Below are 23,302 nucleotides of genomic sequence, written 5' to 3'. Positions count from 1 at the left end.
CAAGGGCATCACCACAGGGAAAAACACCTTGGCACCGGGCTCCATCAGCACGGGGCCGACTCCTCAGCATGCACACAGTCATCGGACTCCTCGTCTTTGCCCTGCATCTCGCAGGGTGCAGGCTGGAGCCCCAGAGAGATGGGGATGTGGAGAAATTGGTATTCAGCATCTGCTCCAAGCTGATACAAGTGCAGCGCACGAGCTCTCAGTCACTACAGGGGTCTGGCTGAGCTGAGCTCTCTGGGAGAGCAGTCTGAGTGTTCTTCAATAAAAAAAAAAAAAGAAATAAAGCTCTTGGGTTGGAAATCACAGCTTTTTCTACACTCCCCAGTTGTGGCTGAATGGCTTCTGGAAAAAGGAAAAACCAAAAGAAGTGTTTTGATAGAGATGAGTTCTGGCATTAGCAAATCACGGAGCGTGCATCTCAGCTTCAAAACGGCATTTTGAGTGACCCAACAGGATTTTTTAATTTTGTTTTGTCTTGTGGAGAGCTTTGAATTTGGTTTGGTTTGGAGAAAAGAACCCAAAATCATGAGATTTCCCACAGAACAGAAACAAAAATCCGTTTCCTACCCGCTTGTATTATTTAGCCATGAAAGACTGCTTTTGAAAGATCCCAGCATCGCTTGAAAAATTGCTCATGAATATTCACAGTTTATTTGAAAACAGGCTCTTGCTGAAAGAATGGGGCAGAAATGTGACATCTGAAACTGCTCGCGAGCCGCAAGCGCTTTGTGGGCAAAGTTTCGGAGCAAACACAGGGCAAAGCCCCCAAAATGTCCCCGTGGGAGGGGCAGCTCCTGCAGCAGGGCACGCTGCAAGGCTCACCAAGCCTTCATACGACCACCCCGTGGCAAATTTTGTCCTGAAAGTATCAAAATTTGGCACGCTGGGCACATCCCAACGGGGATGTGCAGGTGTTTGGTCTCAGCGCGTGAGCATCTCCAGACCTTGGCCACCGCTCTGCTTGTGTCCTCGTGCTGCAGTGAGACGTCACATCAGCTGAGGGCAGCACGATTATCTCCAATATACCTGGGGCACTCGGTAGGTGTAACAGCAGGGAACAGCTGCGTGGTGGGATCGTGTTCGTGGAAACGAGACCAAAGATCCAGGTCTTGCTCTGAGACCCGTGCCTGCTGCTACAGCTAATCAAATCTCTGCAAATAAGAAGGGGAAATATATATATATATATATATGTTTACAGACACACAAAATTATATGTAGCAAACCACCAGAAACTAAATAATAAACACCGAGGCGTGTTCCAATGTGGTGAACTTGGATGGCCAAAAATCCCTGCTAGGAAACAAACCCAGTTCCCTGCGAGGACAGGAAAACCTGGGGAGAGGTCGGAGCCCACCGGGGATCTTTGTGTTGTCCTGGTGCTGGTGTGGCACAGGACCATCCCGGGCGGTCAGGGTGCCTGTCCCCAGCCCCAGCTGTATTCAGGGGTTTTTCTTTGTTTTTCATGAACATGTGCACAGAAATGTAACTGAGGCAGCCTGCTAGCAGAAGGAGCCCGGGCAGCTGAATTTCCTCACATTAGGAGACGTCAGTTCCAGACCTGGGATGCTGGGAACGCGATTTCCCTTTCTCTTTCTGCATCCCCAGCTCGGAAATGCAGTTTTCCTGAGAAAATGCTGACTGATGAGGGCCGTGATTGACTCCCCTTGACTCTGAGAGATGCACCAGGCAGTGCTGTGAGCTGCGGGCTGACGCTTCCCAGCCGGCTATAAGGGGAAGATGCACATGAGATGCTGAACCTCCACCTCCTGGAGGAGGCAGGCACCGGGGGGTGGCACCCAGCCCCAAAACTGGGTCCCAAAAGCCATCAGGAGACCATCCTGAGATCTTTCCTCAGCAGCCAGCTCTGTGCTGTCCTCAGGGCTCTGTCCCCGTTCTGGAAATGGCCATGGGCAATCTGCTCCAGGTAGCCCTGCTTGGGCTGGAGCAGGTGATCTCCAGGGGTGTCCCCAACCTCTCTGGGCAGCGTGTGGGACAAGAGGCTGCGCCACCAGACCCAGCTCAAGCACCGAGGGTTTCAAGCATCATTTTTTCCTTGCATCTCCCCATAGAGCTACTGCGCGCTCACCCCAAAGCAGGCAACGGCTGCTTCGAGGTCTCTTGCCGAGACAGCAGATCCCAACCCGTTTTGGAGGGACAGACAGAGGACAGACGGAGGACAGAGGACAGACAGAGGACAGACATCGTGGTGCAGCTCACCACCAGAGCCTGTGGAGGGCAGACACAACGCTGCATGGTCGGATGGGTCTGCAAATAGCTGGGACCTGCTCCCACTGCCGGTGGGGAGGCAGAAAGCAAAGATTCAACAGAGCAAATACCCCACATCCACCCCAAAACACGCCGAGGTTTCCAAAAGGAGCGGTTTATGCCTGCAAACCATCCTGGGACACCTCTTTACCCATTTCAAAAAGGAGGGCACGGAAAGCATCCCTGCCCAGAGGCACTCAGTATGGCAGGAGCATCGCGCCGGGGAGCCACCCGGTCCTTCTGCTGCCCCCTCCGCTGGCTTTGCAAAGGGCCAAGGAACAGCTCAGAAAACAACAGAATAAAAAAAAAAAATGCCTTTTTTGAAAGCGTTTCAAGGGGCGGGGAGGACGTCTGTGCTGGCTCCGTGCCGACGAGCCCACTCCGGGCATCAGCAGCTCGGTGGTCCGCAGAAATCCCCCCGGAGGTGAATGCCAAGCCGTTGATTTCCCCAGAGCCGCGGGGATTATCTCGCTGGGTTATTTATTTGCCGTTCTCCCCCGGCCTTTCCAATCTGCTTTGCTTGAGGAATTGTTAATTCTGGTCCCGCTGTCCACCTCGCAAAGGAACTCGAGCCAAGTCGCCTCCGGGTTGTCTGCGGCTCTCGTTTCTGGTCATCCTCTTCCAGCCCAGCGCCCAGAGGAGCTCCCCTCCTCCAGGAAAACCGAGGGAAGCAAATCCATGATGTTTCTCGGTGTTTCCACCACAGCAGCACCCCGAGGACATGAGCACAGGACTGAGATGCCCAAGGGGGGCTTCGGGTGGGTCCTTGGGACACCGCAACGCAACACAAAACCCCCGCGGTTAAGTTAAAACTGCCTCTGGGCCACGAGAAGCTTTGTCTGGGATGCTGAAGGGTCCTGAGGATAAACACGGGCTCGGGGCACAGCCTTTTAAAAGGCACAAAACCCCTCACCCTGTGGCCACACAGCCAAGGAATAAATGAAATCAGCGGGACACAGAGTTTGGGGTCGCATCCCAAACACGCTGCTCTCCCTGCCCTTCCCCACCGTCCCCCAGGCTGGGGAAGGGAATGGCCCGGGGAAGGGGGGATGCTGGGACCCCCACCCCATACCGGGACCCCCATCCCATACCGGGACCCCCATCCCAGAGGTTTGGGGTTCGGGTCCGTACCGGGTGGCTGGAACCAACCTCTTCCCATCCCAGCCACACCTCCAAGCCCAGGACCTGGGCACGATCCCTGCACCCTTTCAGCCTGGAATAGAAGCAGAAAGCTTGTGGGAGAGGGAAAACCAAGATGTTTCATTTGGGCTTGTCCTGAAAGAAAACGTTTTGATTTTTCATTTCCAAACGGCATTTTCACACAGGGCTGAAAGAGAAAACAATTCTTTCAAGAATGCTTCCTTTGTCCAGAAAAGCGGGCTTTAATTGCTTTCATTTTGTCGTAGCGAGGAAATTCTGCTTCAAATGAGCTCCAGAAACTTCAGCCCCTTCTTGTTGCAGGGCCGGCTGCTCTGCCACGAGCAGGAGGACAAGACGGGCGCCTCTGCCGTGGGACAGGGCACAGCTCTGCTCCAGGAAGGGCTGTGCCTGCAGCCAGACTGCGGAAAAACAGAGCTTACAGGGAATTTACATCCCTTGGTGTGCTCCTTTGTGTGCGGAGGTTTGCTGACATCTACAGGGCATCTCACGGAGGAGAGGCCGTGGCTCTACGGGGGACGTGGGATCACGTTCCCCAATCTCCTTCCCGGTGAAGGAACTGCACGTTACGACATGACGACCGAGGTAATTAATAAATAAGCACAAATATACCCACACGGTGGAGCCATCCTGAAACACTCATCTCGCTCGGCAGCAGGGAAGGCCACCAGCTCAGCAGACAGCTCTGCTTCGGTGACGGAGAAGACATCACTGCCACAGGTCGGTGGGTCCTGTTCATTTTCACGGAGGTTGAGCTCCTCGAAGCATCTGACCCATGCCAAGGATGTCCTCCCCACACCAGCAGATCCACCCCCATTTTTCAGACAATCACAGACTGCCCCGAGTCAGAAGGGACCCACCAGGATCACCGACTCCAACCCCTGGCTCTGTGCAGGATCACCCCAAAAACAGCCCCTGTGTCCAACGACGCTTGCTCCTTGAGCTCCGGCAGCTCGGGGCCGTGCCCCCGTCCCCGGGCAGCCTGTCCCAGTGCCCAACCACCTCTGGGTGCAGAACCTTCCCCTAACCCCCGCCCTGACCCTCCCCTGTCCCAGCTCCGTGCTGGACCCAGACAGCACAGGTCTCTGATGGCCAAGAGCACCCTGGCCGAACAACGTGGCACGGCGGCACCTTCACCGTGGTGGAGACCTTCAGGGATTTCTGGCCAGAAACAGCCTGGGCAGAAGGGTGAGGGGCATTAGGGCTGGCTCCTGGGGTGGCTGCAACCAAGGAGCAGTTGCAAAGACATTGTCCTGGTTCAGCCGGTGACTCTCGGGGCCAGAAATGCCATCCTTCGCCCAGGCAGGCTGCTGCGCCCCGTCCAGTGCAGGAGCTCCGCTAAGGATCTCTCCTCCCAGCTGCTCTTTCAACGGGCTTTTAAAAGCAGCAGGATGCGTGCATTAACAGGAACAGCTATTTTTATCACAGGTTAACTCTTCTCTAAATCCTGCTGTCAAGGCTATATGCACCAGGTGTTTTACCTCGGGACAAAACTGCTTTCCAATCAAATGCAGAACTCAGGAGCCCACGTGGCTGGCCGAGGTGCCCAACCTGCAACGTCTCCCCACTGCCACGGGACGTGAAGGGAACAGGGACCTGCAGACAGTGGGCTGAAGTCCCTGCAGATTAATTGAGCTGCCTCAACCAGAGCTCTGCAGACAGAACAAGTAACAGCTTCTTCCTCTGCGGGACCATTTTATTATGAAAAGATTTCTTACAACAAACTTTGTCCATTATAAAACGTCTAGAGGAGAGGCACATGCTGCACAGCCTGGAGGGTCTGGGAACGTCAAGGAACAGAACAAACTGCACGTTAGCCTCTCAGCTGGACGCTTTTCCCAGCACAGAGCAGGTCCTGAGCACACAGACACTTCCAGCAGTTACTCTGCACGTGCTGGGTCTGACCATGGATGAGAAATTCCCAAATACTCAGAGCCAGAGGCTCTCCAGAGCTAGAGACCTCGTTGTTCCCTGCATGCCAGCTACAGCAGCTCTTCTGCAGAAGGTGCCTCTCTGGGGGCTGCAGTGCTCTGTGTGGGCAGCTCTTGCTTGCCCACCAAGTGAGAGTTGGCCTGAATTTACCTTCTCTAGCACTACTCTTTCGCCCAGATCCTCCTTGCTCCAACTCCCACCAGCCTAGGTCGAAGCTAACGTGGCTGTCTGTCCTGCTCCCGTCAACCCCTCGTGGTCCCAAAAGGCTGGCTGTGAAACGTGCCTCGTAAGCCAGCCACAGTCTCAGCGGGGACAGCGGTGTTCCTTGGATCTGCCCCTCTCCTCCAGGCCCGGCAGGACTTGAGGGCTTCAGCGTGTCCCGGCGAGGCGCCTCTACCTGAGAGCAATGGGATCGGTGCTGCCGGCAGAGCCCGTGCCCGAGGCTGCCGGGTGCAGCTCTTCAGTCGGAGTCGCTTCCATCCTGCTTTGCCGACCCGACTGCTGACGCCAGCTCCTCCTCCTGCCCTTTCAATCTTTCTCCTGCAAGCAAGAAGCAGCAGCTGCTTAGCAATCAGCCTCCTGTACCGGGGAACCCCCAGGGAGAGGCTGAGGACCCCAAGTGCAGCCCCTATGCCTGCAAAGCATCCTTCTCTGCCATGCGAGCCGAGTGGGGCAACCCTAAAACGAATGCCTTCCCCTTTTGGGAAGGGGATCGAGCTCTGCCAGTCCCTCCCCGGCCCAGCAGCGAGGCACCGAGCTCCCCGCGTGTGTCATCCCTCTGGGACAAGGGGTGACCCCCCGCACCACCCCCGCAGCACCGTCACGCACGTATCAGTTCAGCAATGGCTCTCTGAGTCCTCTTATCCAGCTTCTCCAGTTTCTTGGCGACATCTCGCTTTAAATCCCTAGGGAGGAGAAGGAGAGGGTGAGAACAAATCCCCACCCCCAGGCAGACGTGAAGGCAGGGGCCGTGTTGCACTTTTCCTAGCGGGACAGAAACTCCTTCCCTCTCCTGCGAACACCGCGGAGCAGAGCGCGCATCTGCCACGATCCCATGGGCAAACTGACCTGAAGTCCAGAGCACCCCGTGTCACTGAGGCCACCACAGTGACACGTACCCCAAAGGGCTCGGCGTGCCCTGCATTTCCCTCAACAGCAGGGCTGAGTTTCCCATTTCTTGCACTTCTAACCCAACCTGGACAACCCCGTGGTGACGGTGACACACCGGTGCCGCAAGCACTCACCAGTCCGGCTTTCTGGGGGCCAGGTTTGCCAGATCCTAGGGAGGAAGAGGAGAGAAGCAGTGAGAGCTGGAAGCGAGGCAGAGGCGTGCCCGACGCCGAGCGGCTCTCAATACACGTACCACTTCGTCAATGATGGGCTCCGGCTTGGCAGCCTCCAGCTGCTCCTTCACCACGTCTTCCACTAGATGGGGGAACAGGACCAGCATCAGCACAAGGCGCAGCAGGGGGACACCGAGGGGACGAGGCACGGGGCAACCCACCAGAACTTGCTTATTTCAGAGCAGCTTTTATTAAAGCCCATTTGAACGGCGTCACCTTCAGAGCGCAGGGCCTCCAAGTGAATCCACGTGGGTCCACACACCCTTCCACCACCCAAACCCTTTCAGAGACTCTTAGAAATCACCTGAAAAGGAGGCAAAACTAACAGCTGTTAAACCCCACAAACAGCACAGAGCAGCAGGAAGTCTTCTGGGTTCAAGTCAAGCTTTGGCAAGGTCTGCACCGATGAGCTGCTTGGCAAGTCTGCAGGGTTTTAATCTGCAATTTGTCTTCCCGTGACTCACTTCTGAGGGCGCGGCGTGGGACACCTCGCAGGGACCAAGCTCCAGCCCTGCCCTTACGTAAGGTATCTGGTAGCTCCAGACACCAGGGAAAAAAGGGGAGCTAAGGGGTAGCCACGCGGCCCTCCCTCTGCTAATCGAGGTGTCGGTGCAAGGAGGGAGCGCGGGCACCAAGGCTTGAGCACATCCGTGAGGGATAAACCGAATCCTGCTCCAGCAAATGCGTATGCCCAAGGTGTATTTAATGTGAAACCGCTTTGAGTCCAGTTCCTCCATCCTCCCCCCTCCCCAGCCCCTGCACAAAGTGCCCCAGGACAGGCGGTTTGGTTGCTCCAGACACAGGAGCTGCACCTGACGGGCACCGCAGCTCCAAAGGGGCTGGCGGGGAGCTTGGGTTTTACTGGAAACAGTCAAAATTGCTGTTCCCAATCCCAAACCACACACAGGGGAAGAGTCGAAGGAAGTTTAAAACTTTTAAAAAGGATAAAGAAAGCACAGCATCAGCATTCCTACCTACCAGATCTCTGCCGTGCTCCCAAAGGCAGTGTTTTTATTCAGGGCATTGTTAAAGAGACCTATTCCAGGAGGACTTCCTATTTCAAGATCAAGGGAACTTCTACCCTTTGCCTCCCTCTCAAAGACACGCAGAGGTTCAGCACTAGGAAATAGCAGGCTGAACGCCTTGGACCCATGACTAATATTTGTTTAAAGGTAACTCAAACAAAACAACCCCAATTTCCTTGAGAATCCTGCAGCGAGATCTCCGCTCCTCTTGAGTATCGGCCCTTTGGTTTGGGCTGGACTTGGTGTGCCCAGACACACGCCCCACTTGTGTAACGCAGGGTGTGCAGCCCCACGGCGAGAGGGGATGGTGAAGCAACGGGGCCCGCGAGCACCACGCTCGCTCCCGACACGGCTGCTCAGGCATGCCAGCGCCCTGCAGGACTGCAGGCGCCCTCTAAACCTCAGAACCTAAACCCCTCAGCCAGAAGCCGCCAGCAGAACGCATCGCGGTGACTCTGTCACCCTGGGCTGGAGGCACACCTGCGAGGAGGGACACAGAGGTTTCCAAGCCCCCCGCTTTTGGAAAGGAAAGGTAGACCCCGTTCATTTTGCAGCACGCTGGCTGGGTGCGGAGTCCTGTGCTGTTGCGTTTGCCCACACGACCGCGAGTGCTGCCTTGTTCCCCCTGAACACTGCCTGGTAGCAGGAGGGGATCAGATGTGCTGTTAGGGTGCGCTGTTAGCCTCGTTACAGCAGTTAACGAACCCCTGCAAGGGCTCTGCACGATCTGGCCCCAGCACCACCACGGGCCCTGCTTCTGCTTCGGCCCCCGCCTCGTCCCAGCTCCCAGGCTCACGCCTTCACTCACCTGAGGCCGGCTTGGCCGGGGGCACCTTCCTCTTCTTCAGTTCCTCATCTTCGGGGTCGTAGTTTCGCAGTTTGATCTCCCTGGGGAGGAAGGAGAAGAGCAGAGAGCAGTGAGAGGCGGGCACACTAGCGAGGGGCACGTTGCCTCAGCAGCGGCTGGCTGAGACCCGCGCGAGTCCTTCGAGCCTCCAGGCGGAGGCAGCGGGGATCAGCCCCGAGCTGCCCTGCAAAGCTCTGAGCTTCAGCCTTTAGGGTCTCGAGACGTTAACCAGCCACCAGAGATGCTTCTGGACGCGTAGGGCCGAGGGTGCAGAGGAGCTGCAAAGGGAGCAAATATTGAGCTGGTGGCGTCGGGGTGAACAGTACCCAGAGGCTCCCCCAACCCCACACACAAGACAGCAGCCAGCCCCTTCCCCAGCGCACACACCCCCCTGATGCCCAAATACTAATTCTCCCTCTTTCACACCTGCTCTTTTTAAGCTTCTCCCGAAGGATTTGGGCCTGGAATTGATAAATATCGGGCAGCTCCAGCCGCACGTACCCTGGGGCTGGTTCCCCACTGCGCCAGCCCCTCAAAACTCGAAGCGCTTCCCACATGAGAGCCCCAGAAAGCAGCCTGCAGGACCCCATCGGCTGCCTACACGTGTGCACAAGATGCTCCGCAGCCTGCTGGGTCTATATAACAGCGTACTGGCCCAGAGGGCAAGTTAAGTGGATTAAATGCATTTCACGCTTTGGGTGGGTTTAATGGGTTCAAGCAGAAACCGAGGCACTCGCTGCCGGCTCTGATCCTGCCCCGGCTCTCAGCACAGCCTCGGGCAGTGCCGACGGGGCTGTGCAGGGCCACAGGAGGACACGGAGAGCCCCCGGTGCAAAGACGGGGCCAGGACGTTTGTATCAGGCAGGAAATAAATCAAACATGACGATTTTTCCTCCCTGCAGAGAGCCGATACCTGGGCCGCTCCCCTGCTCGGCTGTACAGCTGGAGAAGCAAGAAGGGGCTTTGTTTGTGGCTTTGTTAGAGTCTAATTTACAGCCGGTGCCTGAGGTGAGTGGCGTTTAGTGGGAGCTATTTCAGACCCTACAAGCACGTGGCATTAAGGTGCGCACCGCACGAATTTCCACAAAGGGCAAACGCTTGTCATTTGCTCTGCCCTGATACCCGGAGGCAAAACCGTGCTTTCCTTTCCAGCTTCGCTCCACCTTTGCCAGGCTCTGCGGTGAGATACGGCCCGTCCCTGGGGCTTGCAGGCAAAGCAAGGAGCACCTGAGAAAGGGACAATGAAAGGACATGAGATACAGCCCAGAATGAGAAGGGGAAGGATGGCGAGCGGTGGGAAGCACAAGGGGAAAACTTCCCGGAACGCAAGAGGCAGCCTCGGGGCTCAGCATCCTGCCCTTCCCACCCCGACCCCTTTCCAGCACCCTGCTGCCAGCCCCCCCGAGCTATTTGGGCTGAACAAACTCGATGTACAGCAGGGGTCCAGCCCACAGCAGGGCTGGCACCTCGGGGTGGTGGCAGGGGGACCGACGTTCGCTCTCGGCAGCGGGTTTCCGTAGCTGGATGTGTCCCTTGCAAATTCGGCCTCGCTGCGGTTGCCGCTTACTCCTGCCTCAAACTGGGCTACAAACGAGACATTTCTTTTGATTTCAGCCGGCTTGCTGGAGAAAGGATGCTTAAAAAGAAACTCAGGGGCAGGATTAGCTCACGATTATCCCATCACTGCAATACCTCCCCCCAGCCAGGCGCGCCTGGACTGCGCCCGGCGACAAGAGGACAAGCTGCTGTGCGGTTTTACGGGGTTTTTTGTTTTTTTTTTTACACACACGTGCCCCGGGAGGAGGAATTTATTGCATTAACCCGGACCCAGCACAGTCACTCCCCAGCCAGCAACGCAGGGCTTTTCGGGAAGTCTGATCTCAGATGATCAAGCGATTATTTTTGGCAGAAGGTGATGCCATCGGCAGGCACACAGGACTCACCGGTACGCCGGGAGCTTACAGACAGCCGGGTTTTGTTGCTAACCTTGGAGGCGGAGGGGAGGGAAGCAGTTAATTCACCCAGGAGGTAAGGGGGTGTCAGGCTGTGATGCTGGACATCTGGCCACCAGCCTGCTCCTGCTCGCAGGAGAGGATTTATCGGACCAAGCGGCAGCACCAGACCCTGCAGAACGCAAACTTTCAGCCTCTCCCCCGCTTTCTGCTGGGTTTAGCTCATGTTTAGAAGGATTCCCTTGCAGCCGAATGGAAACCAAACACAGACTCCCCTAAGGTCAGAGGGGCTAAAACAAGAGCTGGGAGCCAAGCAGGCTGTTTCCTTCAGGCCAGCGAGATGTTAGCGTTGCACCTTGACAAGCCGTATTTCAAAATCGCCAGCTTGGGCGTGCAATGCTGGCTGCTCAGCCACGGCCACACCAGCAGAGATCTATTTAGCAACATCCCCACAAGCTTCAGCCCCTTCCCAAACTTATCAGGAGGCCGGCACCGCGCGGGGAACAAGCATGGAAGAGGGGCTGCCCGGGGAAAAGCTGCTCCCTCTGTGCTTAGCCCACAGAAGGTCCCACCTCGGTTTGCAAACAAAAGCCTTGCTACCCGGTGCTGCCCGTGCTCGCTGGAGATTTCTCCGTGAGATTAAAAAGAAAAAAAAAAAAAAAAAAGGCACTGCACAACCGAGCAGGTCCTGGCACAGATGGGAACTGCATCAGCACAGGTCTGGCAGAAGGGGAAGCGGCCGCTGGGCTCTGCCCAGATCCCCCCGCGCCGGGCAGGGCACGAGCTCAGTTCCCCCCAGTGCTTTCAGATCCTCATTAAACCCGTGCGCAACTGCGGGCGCGAGGAGAAAACAACCAGAAACGGATCCCTTGAATTAGCTGCTGGATGCTGGGGGGGCTCCCGCACCTGCCTCCGGGAATTGGCAGCGCCCAGCGCGCCCGCGGGGGGATTTCAGCGCACAAACCCCAGCAGCGCTCAGCCCACCAGCAGAAGCTGCTGCCTTGCTCTCCACATTTTTCCGTCCATCCGTACAGACAGACGGACGAGGAGCGGGCCCCCAGAAGAGCAGGAAGGAAGGCAAGGGTTAAAAAGGTCGCTTTAACAAGACAGCGCGGGTCTCCCGCAGGGGCGGGTTAAATAAAGCCCAGGTGTCAGCAGTTCCCCGGGGCGCCGCGCTCCGGAAAGCCGGCCCGGCGCGCCGCACAAGCGATGAATTATCCAAGTTCCCGCAAGGACAGAAAAAACAACACGGAGAGAACAACGGGGCCCGGCACGGCGCGGGCACGCAGCTCCCGGGGCGGAGGGCACGATGCGGCGAGGCACCGGCACTGCTGAGCGCCCCTCGGAGGGGGCAGAGCGCCCGGCCGAGACCTGGTTTGGGGCCGTTTGGCTGCGGGGTGGGGGGACCTAGGTCCCGCCGAGCCACTAGCGGGTTGTATCAGCACCTCCTGAGAGGCGCCAAGCCCAGGGGACGCTCTCCTCCTGCCCCTTGGAGCACCTCGTGCGGCGTTTCCCGGCCCGCGTTTGGGTCGGCGAAGCGATGGACGAGGCTCTGGGAGCCTCCTGGAAGCCCGTCGGTGGTGGCAGGCTCCCCGGTTCGTAGGCAGGAATGCCTCAAATCCGGAGCTTCCTCCCGGGGAAGGAGGAGGAAGGGCGGCCTCTCGGTGAAGCAGGAGGGCTGGACGTGGCACGGCACGCAGGAGAGGCGCAGAACGCGGAGAATTATCTCCGTGCGCAGCACAGGACGCTCAAAGCTGTCTTCGAGGTTGTGAAACCAACCGAAACAACCTTCGCTCCCCCAGCCCCGGGGGCTTTACGGAGCAAACATCGTTCTTCGATTGATGAACGGATTTTTTTTTTTTTTTAGGTCTCCAGGCTGACGTCCCGTCGCTTGTGAGGACGCTGCAAGCAAGCCAGCATCCAAACCAAGCCGTTCCTAACACCCAGAGCCCCAGTAATTATTTCTGGAGCGCCAGGTCCAGGACTTTGCATTCTTTGCAAGCAGTTTAGGGAAGTCCTGGGTGTTCTCACCCCTACCTCAGCTGTTTCGGGCAATCTTCTCCCGAAGCCCTGGAGAAAGGCCGTCTGGTTTGAGAACCTGCTGCCCTTCGACCTCCTCGAGCTGCTCTCAGAGCCTGCCACTTTTCGTGACAGCCGCTCCAACCCGCCTGAAACCAAATATCCTCGACGGCAATTTCCATCTTGCCCTTTAAGGAGAAACCACGGGAAGAATTTCGTTTGCTTTCTCTGCCTCCCCGAGTTTCACTCACTCCGGGGAGGTCCTGGGAAGCCGCATTTGAGCACGTCAAGGAAAGTAGGAGACACGAGGGAGGTCTCACATCCTTGGGGAAGCGGTGGGGTGCGCCCCGGGGAGGCAAAAAGGTTTGAAGGGGCACGGACAAGGCAGTCGGACGACGAAGGACAGCGAGGCAGGGGACTACCAGCGGCAACCCAGGAGGTCTGGGGCTTGGGGAGGAGGAGGGTGAGAGCAGGAGGCTGTCCCAGCACCCCAGATCAGAGGGATCAGCTCCCCAGCACGGTGATGTCCCCGAAAATCAGACCCAGGGGACTTGCCAGACGACCGAGCCGTGAGCTGACCGTGCAGCCGGCCTCCTGCTTGGTCTTTGCCTCGGTTCCCTGCCCACGCTGGGCTCTGGCCGAGCCACTGAAGATCCCGAAGGAGCGGGGATGCTGGGGTACCCGTGTGGCCACGCAGCGAGGGCGTCCCCTGGGGCAGCACGCGAATGTTCCTCAGTGGTGGCACACGCTTCTCCTCAACGCCCATCTTCCCTTTTCCGTTTCCTACGGCAGGCCACAGAGCAGAAGTCATTTTCGAGCTTTTTCTTTTCTTTGCCAAGGAAAACTCGCTGTAGGGCGAGTTCAACCACCCAGCTTACTCTATTTCCTACCGCTGCAGACCGCGCGGCAAGAAGCAGATCAGTGCCACTTCCCCGGCGCTGGGAATTTGGGCAGAGCTTTCAGGCTTGGACCCTTGCACCCTCTGCGCTTCTCCCCGCGGCACCGCTCTGCGAAGCCACCCGGCACAGACGGGGTGCCAGCTGATCCACCAGCACCCAAGGGTGCCGAGGGGCTGCTGCAGCACCACCGCCCTCTGGGGGCACTGTGAGACTTGTTGTGCGACCGGCCCCGGTGCAGATTCTGTTTCACAAGCCCTTTTTTTTTTTTTCCCACCCTTTGCCTTCCCCCCCCGCAGACAGCCCTGCCCTCTGCTCCTGGACATCCATGAGCACCTCCTGCTGCAGCCTGCCGGGTTTTTTTCCCTGCAGCTGGGCTAGCTCAAAGCAAGGTCCCCACACCTCCAGGCTGTCTCACCGCACGCGGTGACCTTCCTGGCAACCCAGACAATCGGCATCTGCTCCAATTTAAAACCAAGAAACCACTTTCGTGTCCCAGACGCGCCCCGTGTTTGCTCTCCTCACCCCCTCGTGCAGCAGGGCAGAGACACAGCCCTGCAGGACGCAGCGGAGGGTCAGAGCCGCTGTCCGATCGAGGGGGTGAAGCTGTTCCCACCGTTCCTGGATTCCTCACCCGTTCCTGGACTCCTCACCCGGGGCAGAAAAGCAGCGAGCAACAAGCAGAGGCAGAGGCCAGCAGCTCCCCCCTGCAGAGGGATCTCCGCGCAGAGCCGAGCGTGTCGCAGCGCATCCTCCTACCCGAGCGGCCGCCCAAAGGCGCTCGAGGAATGCCAAAAACCAGGCGCCTCTCTTACACCTCGAGCCCCCAAGCTTGTCGAGGAGGTTTCTTGCTCAGGACGTGCTCCTCGGGGAGCGCAGACGGGGCTCGGGGCGGGCAGAGACGCGTCTCCGGGTGCCGCAGGAGGAGGGCTGCAAGAGGAGCACTCCAAACGCAGGCGGGTGCCACGAGGCTGTCTGGCCTCCCACGCTGCTTTCGCAGGCCGCTGAGCATCTCCCGGGCAGACGCAAGCATCTGCAGCAGTAAATGGGACTGGGACAAAGCCTACGCTCGATTTGCAGAGGGGGATCCGGGCTGGTGATGCCCTGCAGCGCTCCTCCTCGTCCTGGCACAGGAGCGTGCTTTATGGGGCTTCTCCAGCTTCTCTGGCTGGTGGTGTGTCAGAAACAGCCTGCCATCCTCGAGGCTCAAGCCAAGAAGAGGCCCTGAAGGTGTCTTGGTAGAACCTGGAGGCCCTCAGGACCTTAACATTCCCCCAGCCGGCCTCAAAGAGCACTGAGCACAGCTCCTCTGCAGCGCTGAGCCTGGATAACCACGCTCACACCCACTGCATCAGCTCACGTCCCTGCACAGCACAGAGCTGGCAATCTGTGAACAAGATGTTCAGGGGTACCCACAGCCTGCCCCAGCACCACGCCAACAGTCTGCCTCCAGGCAAGACACAGGGAGGATGAAGGACCCAAAATTCAGCCCCCCAAAACGCTCTGGTTTGGTTACGGGAGGGACGTAACCGGCAGCGGCTACCGAAATAAGGAGGGCGCTGCCGGGAAGGTGCCAAGTCACGGGTTTGGCTATCAAAACCACCACGTCCTTACACATGTGCGGTGCTTTCTCCCGTATCTATTGTTTTTTGGTCCCTCCGCAAGCCTCTTCAGGACGGGAGGAAGGACATCTGCACAGCGGTTACCGTGCTACTGCCTCGGCTGCGCTGCCCGGCCAAGCCCCCCGCCGAGCAGATTTCCTGCTGTGTTTTTTTGCGCGGAGTGGAGGTGTGAAGAAAAAAAAAAAAAAAAAAAAGAAAGAAAAAACAAGTGGTTTTGCCCTGCCCCGTGACATTCTTCCCACGGCGAGGGCAGAGATCGTGTTCCCCAGCCCCTGCCTCCCCCGGCTCCTGCCCAGCATTCAGCCGAGCTGTAATTTTCAGGGATGACTAAGTGCTGAAACACCGGCAGCTGATCAACAGCAGCTCACTGAGGCTTCATTTCTAGCTAAGGCGAAGACTTTTGGTCCCCCCCCCGCCTTTTGCGAGCCCTACCTTGGGTTCCTATTTACACTTTTCACCCCGCCAACGTGCTCCGATTGAAGAAGGTGGGGGGGGGGGGCCAGGGTCAAAGCTCAGCACCTCGCTGCGGGGTGGCAGCACCCAGCTCGGGCAGCAGTCGCCGTTCAATCCCCGAGCGCGCCGGCTCGTTTCTCCCTGCAGCAACGGGGCAGAAGGGGCTGAGTCCACCCACGGCCGGCTCCTTGCAGAGGCTGAGCGCTGCTCCGCGGCGGGAGGCGGTTCCCGGGCAGCAGAGCTGGTAAGGAAATAACCCAAGCGCTTAGCTATTACAAACATCAGCTCCCCGGAGAGGCAGATCAGAGATACCCGGAGCTTAGATTGCTGCGAGCGCGTTGCGTTTTGCACAGAGGGCCTCGTCAGCACTTGTTCCTGCCGCGGTATCTCGCGGCGTGAAAGATAATAACAGAGAACAACAACAAAAAAAAAAATAGTCAGAGGGGGGAGAGCTCCGAGTTGAGCAGAGAAAAAACAAAACAAAAAAAAAAAAAACAGGAAGCTGCCCCGAATCGTGTCCTCACGCTGGCAGCCAGAAAATATCAGCAAAGCAGGTTCCTGGCTCCGCTGCAGGGTGCAAAGTCCGGGCCCCCCGAGGACGGGAGGAGGAACCAGGCTGTGGCCAAAGCCTTGCTGGTGGTCAGTCCTGCCCCGACAGCCACCCCGAGGCCACACCAGCTGGTGAGCAGCCAAAGCAGCCCTAAATCCCAGCCCACGGAGGAGAGACAGCAGACGAGGCTGTTCCTGCCTTCCAGCAGGGCACAACTGGCTTTCAGGGCGTCCCCCAAGCCAGCTTCGCCAATTAAATGGCGCACCCGAAGGCTGCACGTTGGCCGCAAGATTATTTACCGAGCCACTAGGTTTCACCTCCCTCGGTTGTGTTTTTGGTGGTTTTCAGCTTGAGAAAGCAGCCCAGCTACTGAGGCTCTTGTTTCAGGGCGAGGGAGCAGCGAGGGCACGCTTCAGCTACCAGGACCCCTCGGTTCCCCACACGTGGGACCACCAGCAGCCCATCTCAGCTCACCTTTTAGCACCAGCCAGCGAGGCGTTAGTGCACAGCAGTTCCCCTTTTCAAAGGGTTGAGAAAGTTCGGCTACGCTACGGGGAAATGAAAATCTGAGATGAAATCGAGTTAGCGGCTCGCTGGCATCCTAGATCGCGTTCAAAGCGCCCATCCAATTTCAGCAGCAGAAAAAAAAGGGCATTCGACGAGTAAAGCAGAAAGCAGCGAAATCCCTGGATGGGCTGGAGTTGAGTCGTAAAGCTACGACCCGTCTCGGCCAAATTTGTGATTCAAACATTTCCTGCAGAGCAGATCTTGCTCTAATTTGCCTTGCAAAGTTACATTTGGATCCTGACAAAACACACGGTAGCTGGAGAGGCAGACAAAGAGCTACAGACTCCTGCGGGGAAATCGAGCTGGAAAGGAAACTTTTCGCCCCAAAAGCTGCCTCCCTCCCCGGAGGCATTACTCCCACGAATTTCAGGAGATGCCCCGCGCCCGCATCCGCGGGCAGTTTCGTGCATCAGCACAACGTTGACTGCAGAAAGGGGTTCCTACTCAACAACCTCCCCCCCTGTCCATAACCTCGGTGAGGTTTCCAGGGCATCACTGCAGGCAGAGGAAGGATTTGCTGAACCTGCTGCACGAGGAGAGCTCCCTGACATGGGCTCGTTGGAAAAGGGACCTCCTGGATCAACAGGGGTGATGCTGAAGGTTTGGTATGAAACCACATCACCTTCGATATGCTTCAGGCAGCTCAGCAGTGGCTGAAAAGAAGCGATTCCTGGCCTAAAAGTCAGTCAAAAGAGAAAAAGACGACTATTTCAGAATTCAAGCTCACTGTAGGGATGCATCGCTGCTAGCCCGACGGATGGTGCCAGCTCACCGCGTGGCAAGGAGCACAGGCGTGATGTGATGCTCCCCATCCGAGGGCCGCAGCACACCGCATCACCTCGCCACGCCGCGGATCAGGTGGCAGGGCTGGAAAGCGAGAGCTGTTTATTCATTATTCATCATCGTTTCCGAGATCTTTAACTCCTGTGTCAGCGTCAGAGCAGATCCTGTGACTCTTCCGGCACGAAACCCACCGGCGGTGCCTCCGGACGAAGTTCAGCCTCTGAGATCGTTCTCGAGAACTGCTCCCAGCCCAAAACCGACGCTGGCACTTCTCGAGAAGGCTCGCAGCCTCTGCCAGGAGTTATTCCCCAGCAGAGGCAGGCAGGGCTGTGGGGATCTTGCTCCGCTTTCTCAGCAGGCCCCGCGCGCCTGCCTGCGGCCGCAGCCCCGACGCTCGCCTCCTCCAGCACAGCCACGAGAAGAGGTCACGTCCCGAAAGTTCAAACCCAACTTCACCCCCCCCCCCGTCGGGTCCAAAGGAGACCTGGCGGCGTTTTTAGCAGCAGGAAACCCACTGCAGAGTCAGCTGGTCCTGCCAGGAGCGGCACCCTGCCTCGGCTGGCGTTGTGCTCGCATTTTCCGGTGACAAGAACAAACAGCGGCGGGCCACGGTTAAACAGCCACGTGTGAGCTGCAAAGCCCTGGGGCCCGCGTGCACGGAAAAACCTGCACTCTTCAACCATGTACGTGTGAGTGACGGGCATCGAGTGATAGATGTGGAACCGACCTGTACTCCAGGTGCCTCCGAGGGCATCGCCTTTCCCATTGCTGCCCCCAGGAACGCGGCAAGTCGGCCGGAGGGCTTTCCTCGGCGCTCCCCCATCTCGGATCGTTTAGAGCAGGAGGTTAAATTCACACCAAAACCAAACCCAAGCTGTGCGTTGGAAGCCAAAGGATGGGGCTCGGAGCAACCTGGTGTAGTGGGAGGCGTCCCTGCCCATAGCAGGGGGTGGAATTAGGTGGTCATTGGGGTCCCTTCCAACAATTCTGTGATCCTAATCAGCAAACGCGAGGGCAGAGCCCGAACAGTACATACACGAGAGAGAAGTCGGAATAAATAAATAATTACTTGTGCCTGACGGTCTCCTCTTCATCGTCCCTTCTGAACTGCTTGCTCTCGGGCTCGCCGCTGTTCTTGTTCTGAAAAGACAAGAAGTTGCTCCGTCAGACCTCGGACCCTTGCAGCCACGCAGGGCAAGGGCAGCCCAGCTCGGAGACCCTCCCCGGGGTTCGAAATCACCGCTAAATTGTGACATCTGGAAATGAAGCTGGCTTTCCTTTTTCTCCTCTTTGTACTCTAAGAACCGGCAAGGAAAACTCAATTCTGCCCTCAGAGGCAACGGTAGCGATCAGCAAAGGCACGGAAGGAAGGATTTCCCTGGCAGCAGTCGCTTTTACGATCGAACACCCCTGTCGTGCTCAGGACGAGAAGCTAAGCCCTAGCAGATGGCAGACTGAGGCTGCGTTTCCTTGAGCGTGGCCGGCTGCAGGAGGGGATTGCCCAAGCTACCTGGTAATAAACACACAGCTCCCGTAAGATCTGGCTGCTGTGACCCACGCTGCCATAAACGCAGAGCTGCTCCTGTGCCCACATTCACCTCTGCATTTTATTTTTTTTTTTTATTTTTTTATTTTTTACCAGGAATGGCTCAGACAAAGTGAAACCATTTGCAAGAAGAGCCCTTCCATCGCCCCGGTCTGCTCACGTCCTTTTCTCAACCCCGAAAGGGGCACGCCTGGCTTTGGAGAATCGCAGGCGAGGACTGGTTAGAGCCAGAACAAAGCCAGCATCGCTTTCAGACCAGAAACGTCTCTGCTCGGTTACCTGCGGTGCTAGAAGTTTCATTGAGAGCTCAGACATCTGACAGCAGACTTGAGGATACCAAAATTAATTACCAGCTAGACTTATTTCTGTCCTCTGGAAGGACCAGAAACGTTTCCCTAGTGAACAGCTTTTTTAACTTGAATGTATAAGCTTTAAAACTCTATTCTGCTACCCAGGTTAAAAACCAGATTGCGTGCAAACAGCTCAGTTCTGGTTCGGGCCCATCGCAGACCGGAGGTGCTCAGGTTCAGATCTTGAACAAAGCGCAGGCAAAACGGTGCTCTTTATAAAAAGAAGAAAGCAATTATTCCTAAAACCAGTAGTTAGTTCAGTTTTAACCCCATCTGAACGTGGGTTTTATTTTTCAGAAGCCCACAGCGGCCTTCTGACATTGCACAGACGTTTCTCGTTCAGTACAGAGTCGGGCTGGGTGGAAGCACGAGCAGCCCACGAGCGGCCCGCTGCAGCTTTCTGCTGCTGTGCAATATCTGGACAGCCTTCAGCCGACGTTGCTGCGAGCTGGGGGAAGTACCTTCTTTCACTTTCTCATTCCTTTCACCTCCTCGCACACGCGCTAGCAGCCTGCGTTCTCCTCGTTCTCGCTGGAAACTTACCTGGGAGGGTTTCGAGCGTGTTCTGAAACACTAACGAGAGAGTCGGTGAGAACGTCCCCCAGCAGCAGCTGCACTTCCCAGCACCAGCTTGCGTGTCCTGCAGCACGGCACGTCTGCCTTTTCCCTGTATGCCGAAATGATTTGGCGCTGAAATCCTGCCGCTCCTCTACAGCCTGCCCAAAGCCCCCGGTTCCTGGTACCTGCTGCAACTCATTCCCCGTCACCACCCAAATATTTTCTAGCTGGTGTTCCCAGAAAAGCCAAGCACGCCACCAGCAAACGCAGCTGCGATGAGCCCCGCAGCGCTTTTAGCCGAGCTCTTTTCCTCTGCTGCAGCTCCCCCGTGGCGCCTTCCCGGTCTGTGCCGAAGGGATGCGCTGCCCTGCGGAGACACGGGAGCAGGCACGAGCGTGCCTGGGGAAATCCTGAGCCGGCAAGGAGGAGATACAGCGGAAGGGAACGTGGAGTAATAAGGATGGCAGTGAGGTTCAAGGTGACGGCGCGTCTCCAACCGCACGGAGCCATTTGCGGCGTGCCCTCTGAACGATGCTCCCTGCCATCACCCGCCGCTAATCAGGCTCCGCCGGGCAGATCAGCGCGAAAGCAGAACACAAACGAGGTCTGAAATGAACGCCTCGAGTCAGGCCTCACCCCAGCAAGAGAAATCCCTGCCGGCTCGCCGTTTGCAGAACGGGCTGTAAGCCGCATTTTGGTTTCGTTAGCGCGGCGCCCAAAGCCCCGCAGAAAGCCGCAGGAGCTACCCGCAGCCTGCCACCAGGGCTTCTCGTGATGCCTTCGAGCACGTGAATTCACGCAGAGAAGAGGCAAAGCTGCGAGATAACAGCGGCTTTCACCCAACGCTGCGTGCAGGGAGCTGTCACGAGTTCCTAAATGTGTGTGTGTGTGTGTAACTCGGGGTCCGAGCCCGCAGCCAGTTCACAGCACTCCTGGTTTTCACGCGCAAGGCAGGCACGGAGCACTGTGTACGACCAGCAGCACCCCGCCAGGCCTTGCAGAAGTTCCTTCCTCTGCTCTCCGTCCTTCCTCACCCCAAAAAGCCCCTGCAGGAGGCCGGAGCTTGCAGAGCTGGGTGTAGAAGAGAGCTGCAAAGATGCAATTAGAGCATCCGTAGCCTCAGAGGCTGACGGCACAAAGGCAGCAGGGCATGGGAAAGGAAGGACCGGGTCAGAGCTCACCACAGCACAATCTGATTCACCTCGGACGTGATCCTTCCTCCTGCAGGAACACAGAGGTGGATCCCATTGCTCCGCCATGCCCGCACCTTTGGCTAGCAAGAAAAAAAAAAAAGCCTTTGGGCACAGCACAGCTCCGAGCTCCCTCGGGGACGCCCCGCATTGATATTTAAAACTAAGGCGCTCCAGCCGAGCCTGAAATAATTCAGGCACGTCCTGAGGGGAATACCTGCCTGAAATCCCTGGGGTGTGAACGCGGACAGAGCTGAAATGGCCGCGAGCAGAGCCAGCAGGCACGGCCCCGACTGCAGGGGAGCCGCAGCCACCAGCGGTACGAATTACTGGGGACGTGTTGCGAAGCCTCCTCGCTCACAGCACCTCGCCTGAGCGTGGTGGGGGGACTCGGAGAGCCTCAGAGGGCGAGAGGAGGGGGAAATACAGCCCCCAGGTATTCCCCAAGCAGGTGACCAACAGCCCTTGCAGAGAGAGGTGATGCATGCTTTAAAATATCTCCCTCCTCCCGCAGGCAGCCGGCTGCTCGGAGGCAGAGATTCCCCCAAAAGCAAGGGGCTTGGGGTGAGGACGGTGGCTGGGAGCAAGGGCTGGGACAAGGGCTGAGTCGGGTCTCGTTACGTGATCATTTATTGATATGGGCACAGGCTCTCGAACACGCGTCGTATCTTACGGCTCCACGTCTCACCGCTGCCCCATCTCTCTTTTCTTCTCTGCCCTCGCTGGATTTACCCCATCGCTCGACGCAGCAGCAGTGTCTTAGGGGTTCTCCACAGGGCTCCGAGTTTTTCCTCTTACGAACTGTCGTCCTCTTCAAATACTTGTTCGCCAGCTGTGTCACAACTTTCGTTTCTTCAGCTCAGGGCAGGAAGCGCTCCTCCCCGAAATACCTCCCCCAGACGATTACCAGCTCGTCCCGCGGGTGTCTGGATGTTTCCCTTTGCTTGTTCGTGGTCCCACAGGTGCGCAGCAGCAATGGGACTCTCGCCACTTTTCGGTTCAACTTCACCTTCCCCTACCTAAAACCTCGACACCACAAAGGGAGCCGAAAATAACCCCTCTGCCCTTCCACTCTCGCTCGAGCGATTCCTCTTTCCTAGGCGCCCCGTGGCGAGCCGCTCGCTATCAGCGGCGACTCGCGAGGCTGGAGACGCGGCCACGCTCTCTCTGCAAGGCTGTTTGCCAACCGCCTGCAAACAGAGTCACTCCCATCCTTCAGCCTCTGCAAGGAGACAGTCCAAAGATAAACCGCCGGCATTAAAAAGCTTGCTGACTTGCAGGCTGCAAGTTAAACGGCGAGGAGACGGCTCAACGGCAACCCTCGGCTCGTAGCTAGCAGCAGGAAAATTTTTGCTCAGCTGCCTCCCGCTCTTCACAAAGAGGTCCGAGGTTAGACGAGTCCAACCCACCGCCCGTTTGGGGCAGAAATCCAAGATTTGCATCAGGGTGTTCAAAGAAGGGCTTCAGCTGCCTCCCCGCAACGCCTGCGAGGCCGGTAGCAAGCCACGAGGTGACAGCCCGCGCTCCTAGCCGAGCACGATGCCCGCGAGGCTGGCTCCTGAAAAACCTCAGACACGGGCCACGCTCGGTCAGCACGGTTTGCTCTCCTCCTTGGCAGCACGAGGCAGAAGGAAAAAACACATTTGGCAGTTCAACAGCGAGGCCAGCTCAGTAAAAACCAGCCTGGAAGGCGCCCACGCGTACCGGAGGGCAGCAAAGCAGGGGCTGCGGGGAGATGAGCCCATGCCCTGGCAGGCAGCAGCTCCAGCTTTCTGCTCACCAGCACGGGGATTTTGTTGAGCTCCCTCTGCGACACACCAGGCTCAGAGCCCGCCGGGGAAGGCACCAGTTTTGTATTCTGCCCACCTCCCGGACTCCAGCGAGGACGTACCGCCAAGCGGGAGGTAAGCCTTGATAGCTGCCGAACGGTGAGGCTGCAGACAGCATTTCTATCATCTCGTCTCCCGAGCTCTGCGTTTGGAATCACAAAACGCCAGACTCGTTCTTGTTCCAGCAGAACGAACCCTCCTGCCCATCCGGGGGGCTGCAGGAGCCAGGTCGCAGCCCTCGGTGCACGAGGAGCCGGCCCCGGTGCTGGGCGATCCGGGCGACGTGCCGAGGAACGCGAAAAATCCCCCTGGGCTTCGGCGCTTTTCCTTCCTGGCAGGAGCCTGTGCAGCCCTCTGGTTCCTTCCACCGTAATAACAAGGGAAGCGACTCGGTTTGCACTGCCTTCAAAG

The 23,302-nt window shown here is 57.6% G+C and overlaps 1 protein-coding gene across 3 annotated transcripts in view; it reads right to left on the bottom strand.

Moving 5' to 3' along the window:
* Positions 1-5,107: 5,107 nt before the first annotated feature.
* The window catches only part of CCDC12 (coiled-coil domain containing 12), a 36,206-nt gene continuing 18,011 nt past the window's right edge, over positions 5,108-23,302 (bottom strand). The window contains exons 1-7 of one of the 3 annotated variants that reach the window (XM_040548002.1): positions 22,929-23,033; positions 18,488-18,558; positions 8,538-8,617; positions 6,725-6,786; positions 6,606-6,640; positions 6,190-6,266; positions 5,108-5,901 (exon numbers count right to left, since the gene is read on the bottom strand). In XM_040548002.1, the coding sequence (XP_040403936.1) occupies positions 5,822-5,901; positions 6,190-6,266; positions 6,606-6,640; positions 6,725-6,786; positions 8,538-8,617; positions 18,488-18,558; positions 22,929-23,018 (495 nt within the window). In that variant the 5' untranslated portion in view covers positions 23,019-23,033 and the 3' untranslated portion in view covers positions 5,108-5,821. Of the gene's footprint in view, positions 5,902-6,189; positions 6,267-6,605; positions 6,641-6,724; positions 6,787-8,537; positions 8,618-18,487; positions 18,559-18,928; positions 19,022-22,928; positions 23,034-23,302 lie in introns of those variants that run through there. The other 2 variants (XM_040548003.1, XM_040548001.1) reach the window with 2 other exon arrangements.

Source organism: Cygnus olor, chromosome 2 (genome assembly GCF_009769625.2).
Source record: "Cygnus olor isolate bCygOlo1 chromosome 2, bCygOlo1.pri.v2, whole genome shotgun sequence".
Taxonomy (NCBI): domain Eukaryota; kingdom Metazoa; phylum Chordata; class Aves; order Anseriformes; family Anatidae; genus Cygnus; species Cygnus olor.
This window is presented reverse-complemented; position numbering and strand designations above follow the sequence as displayed.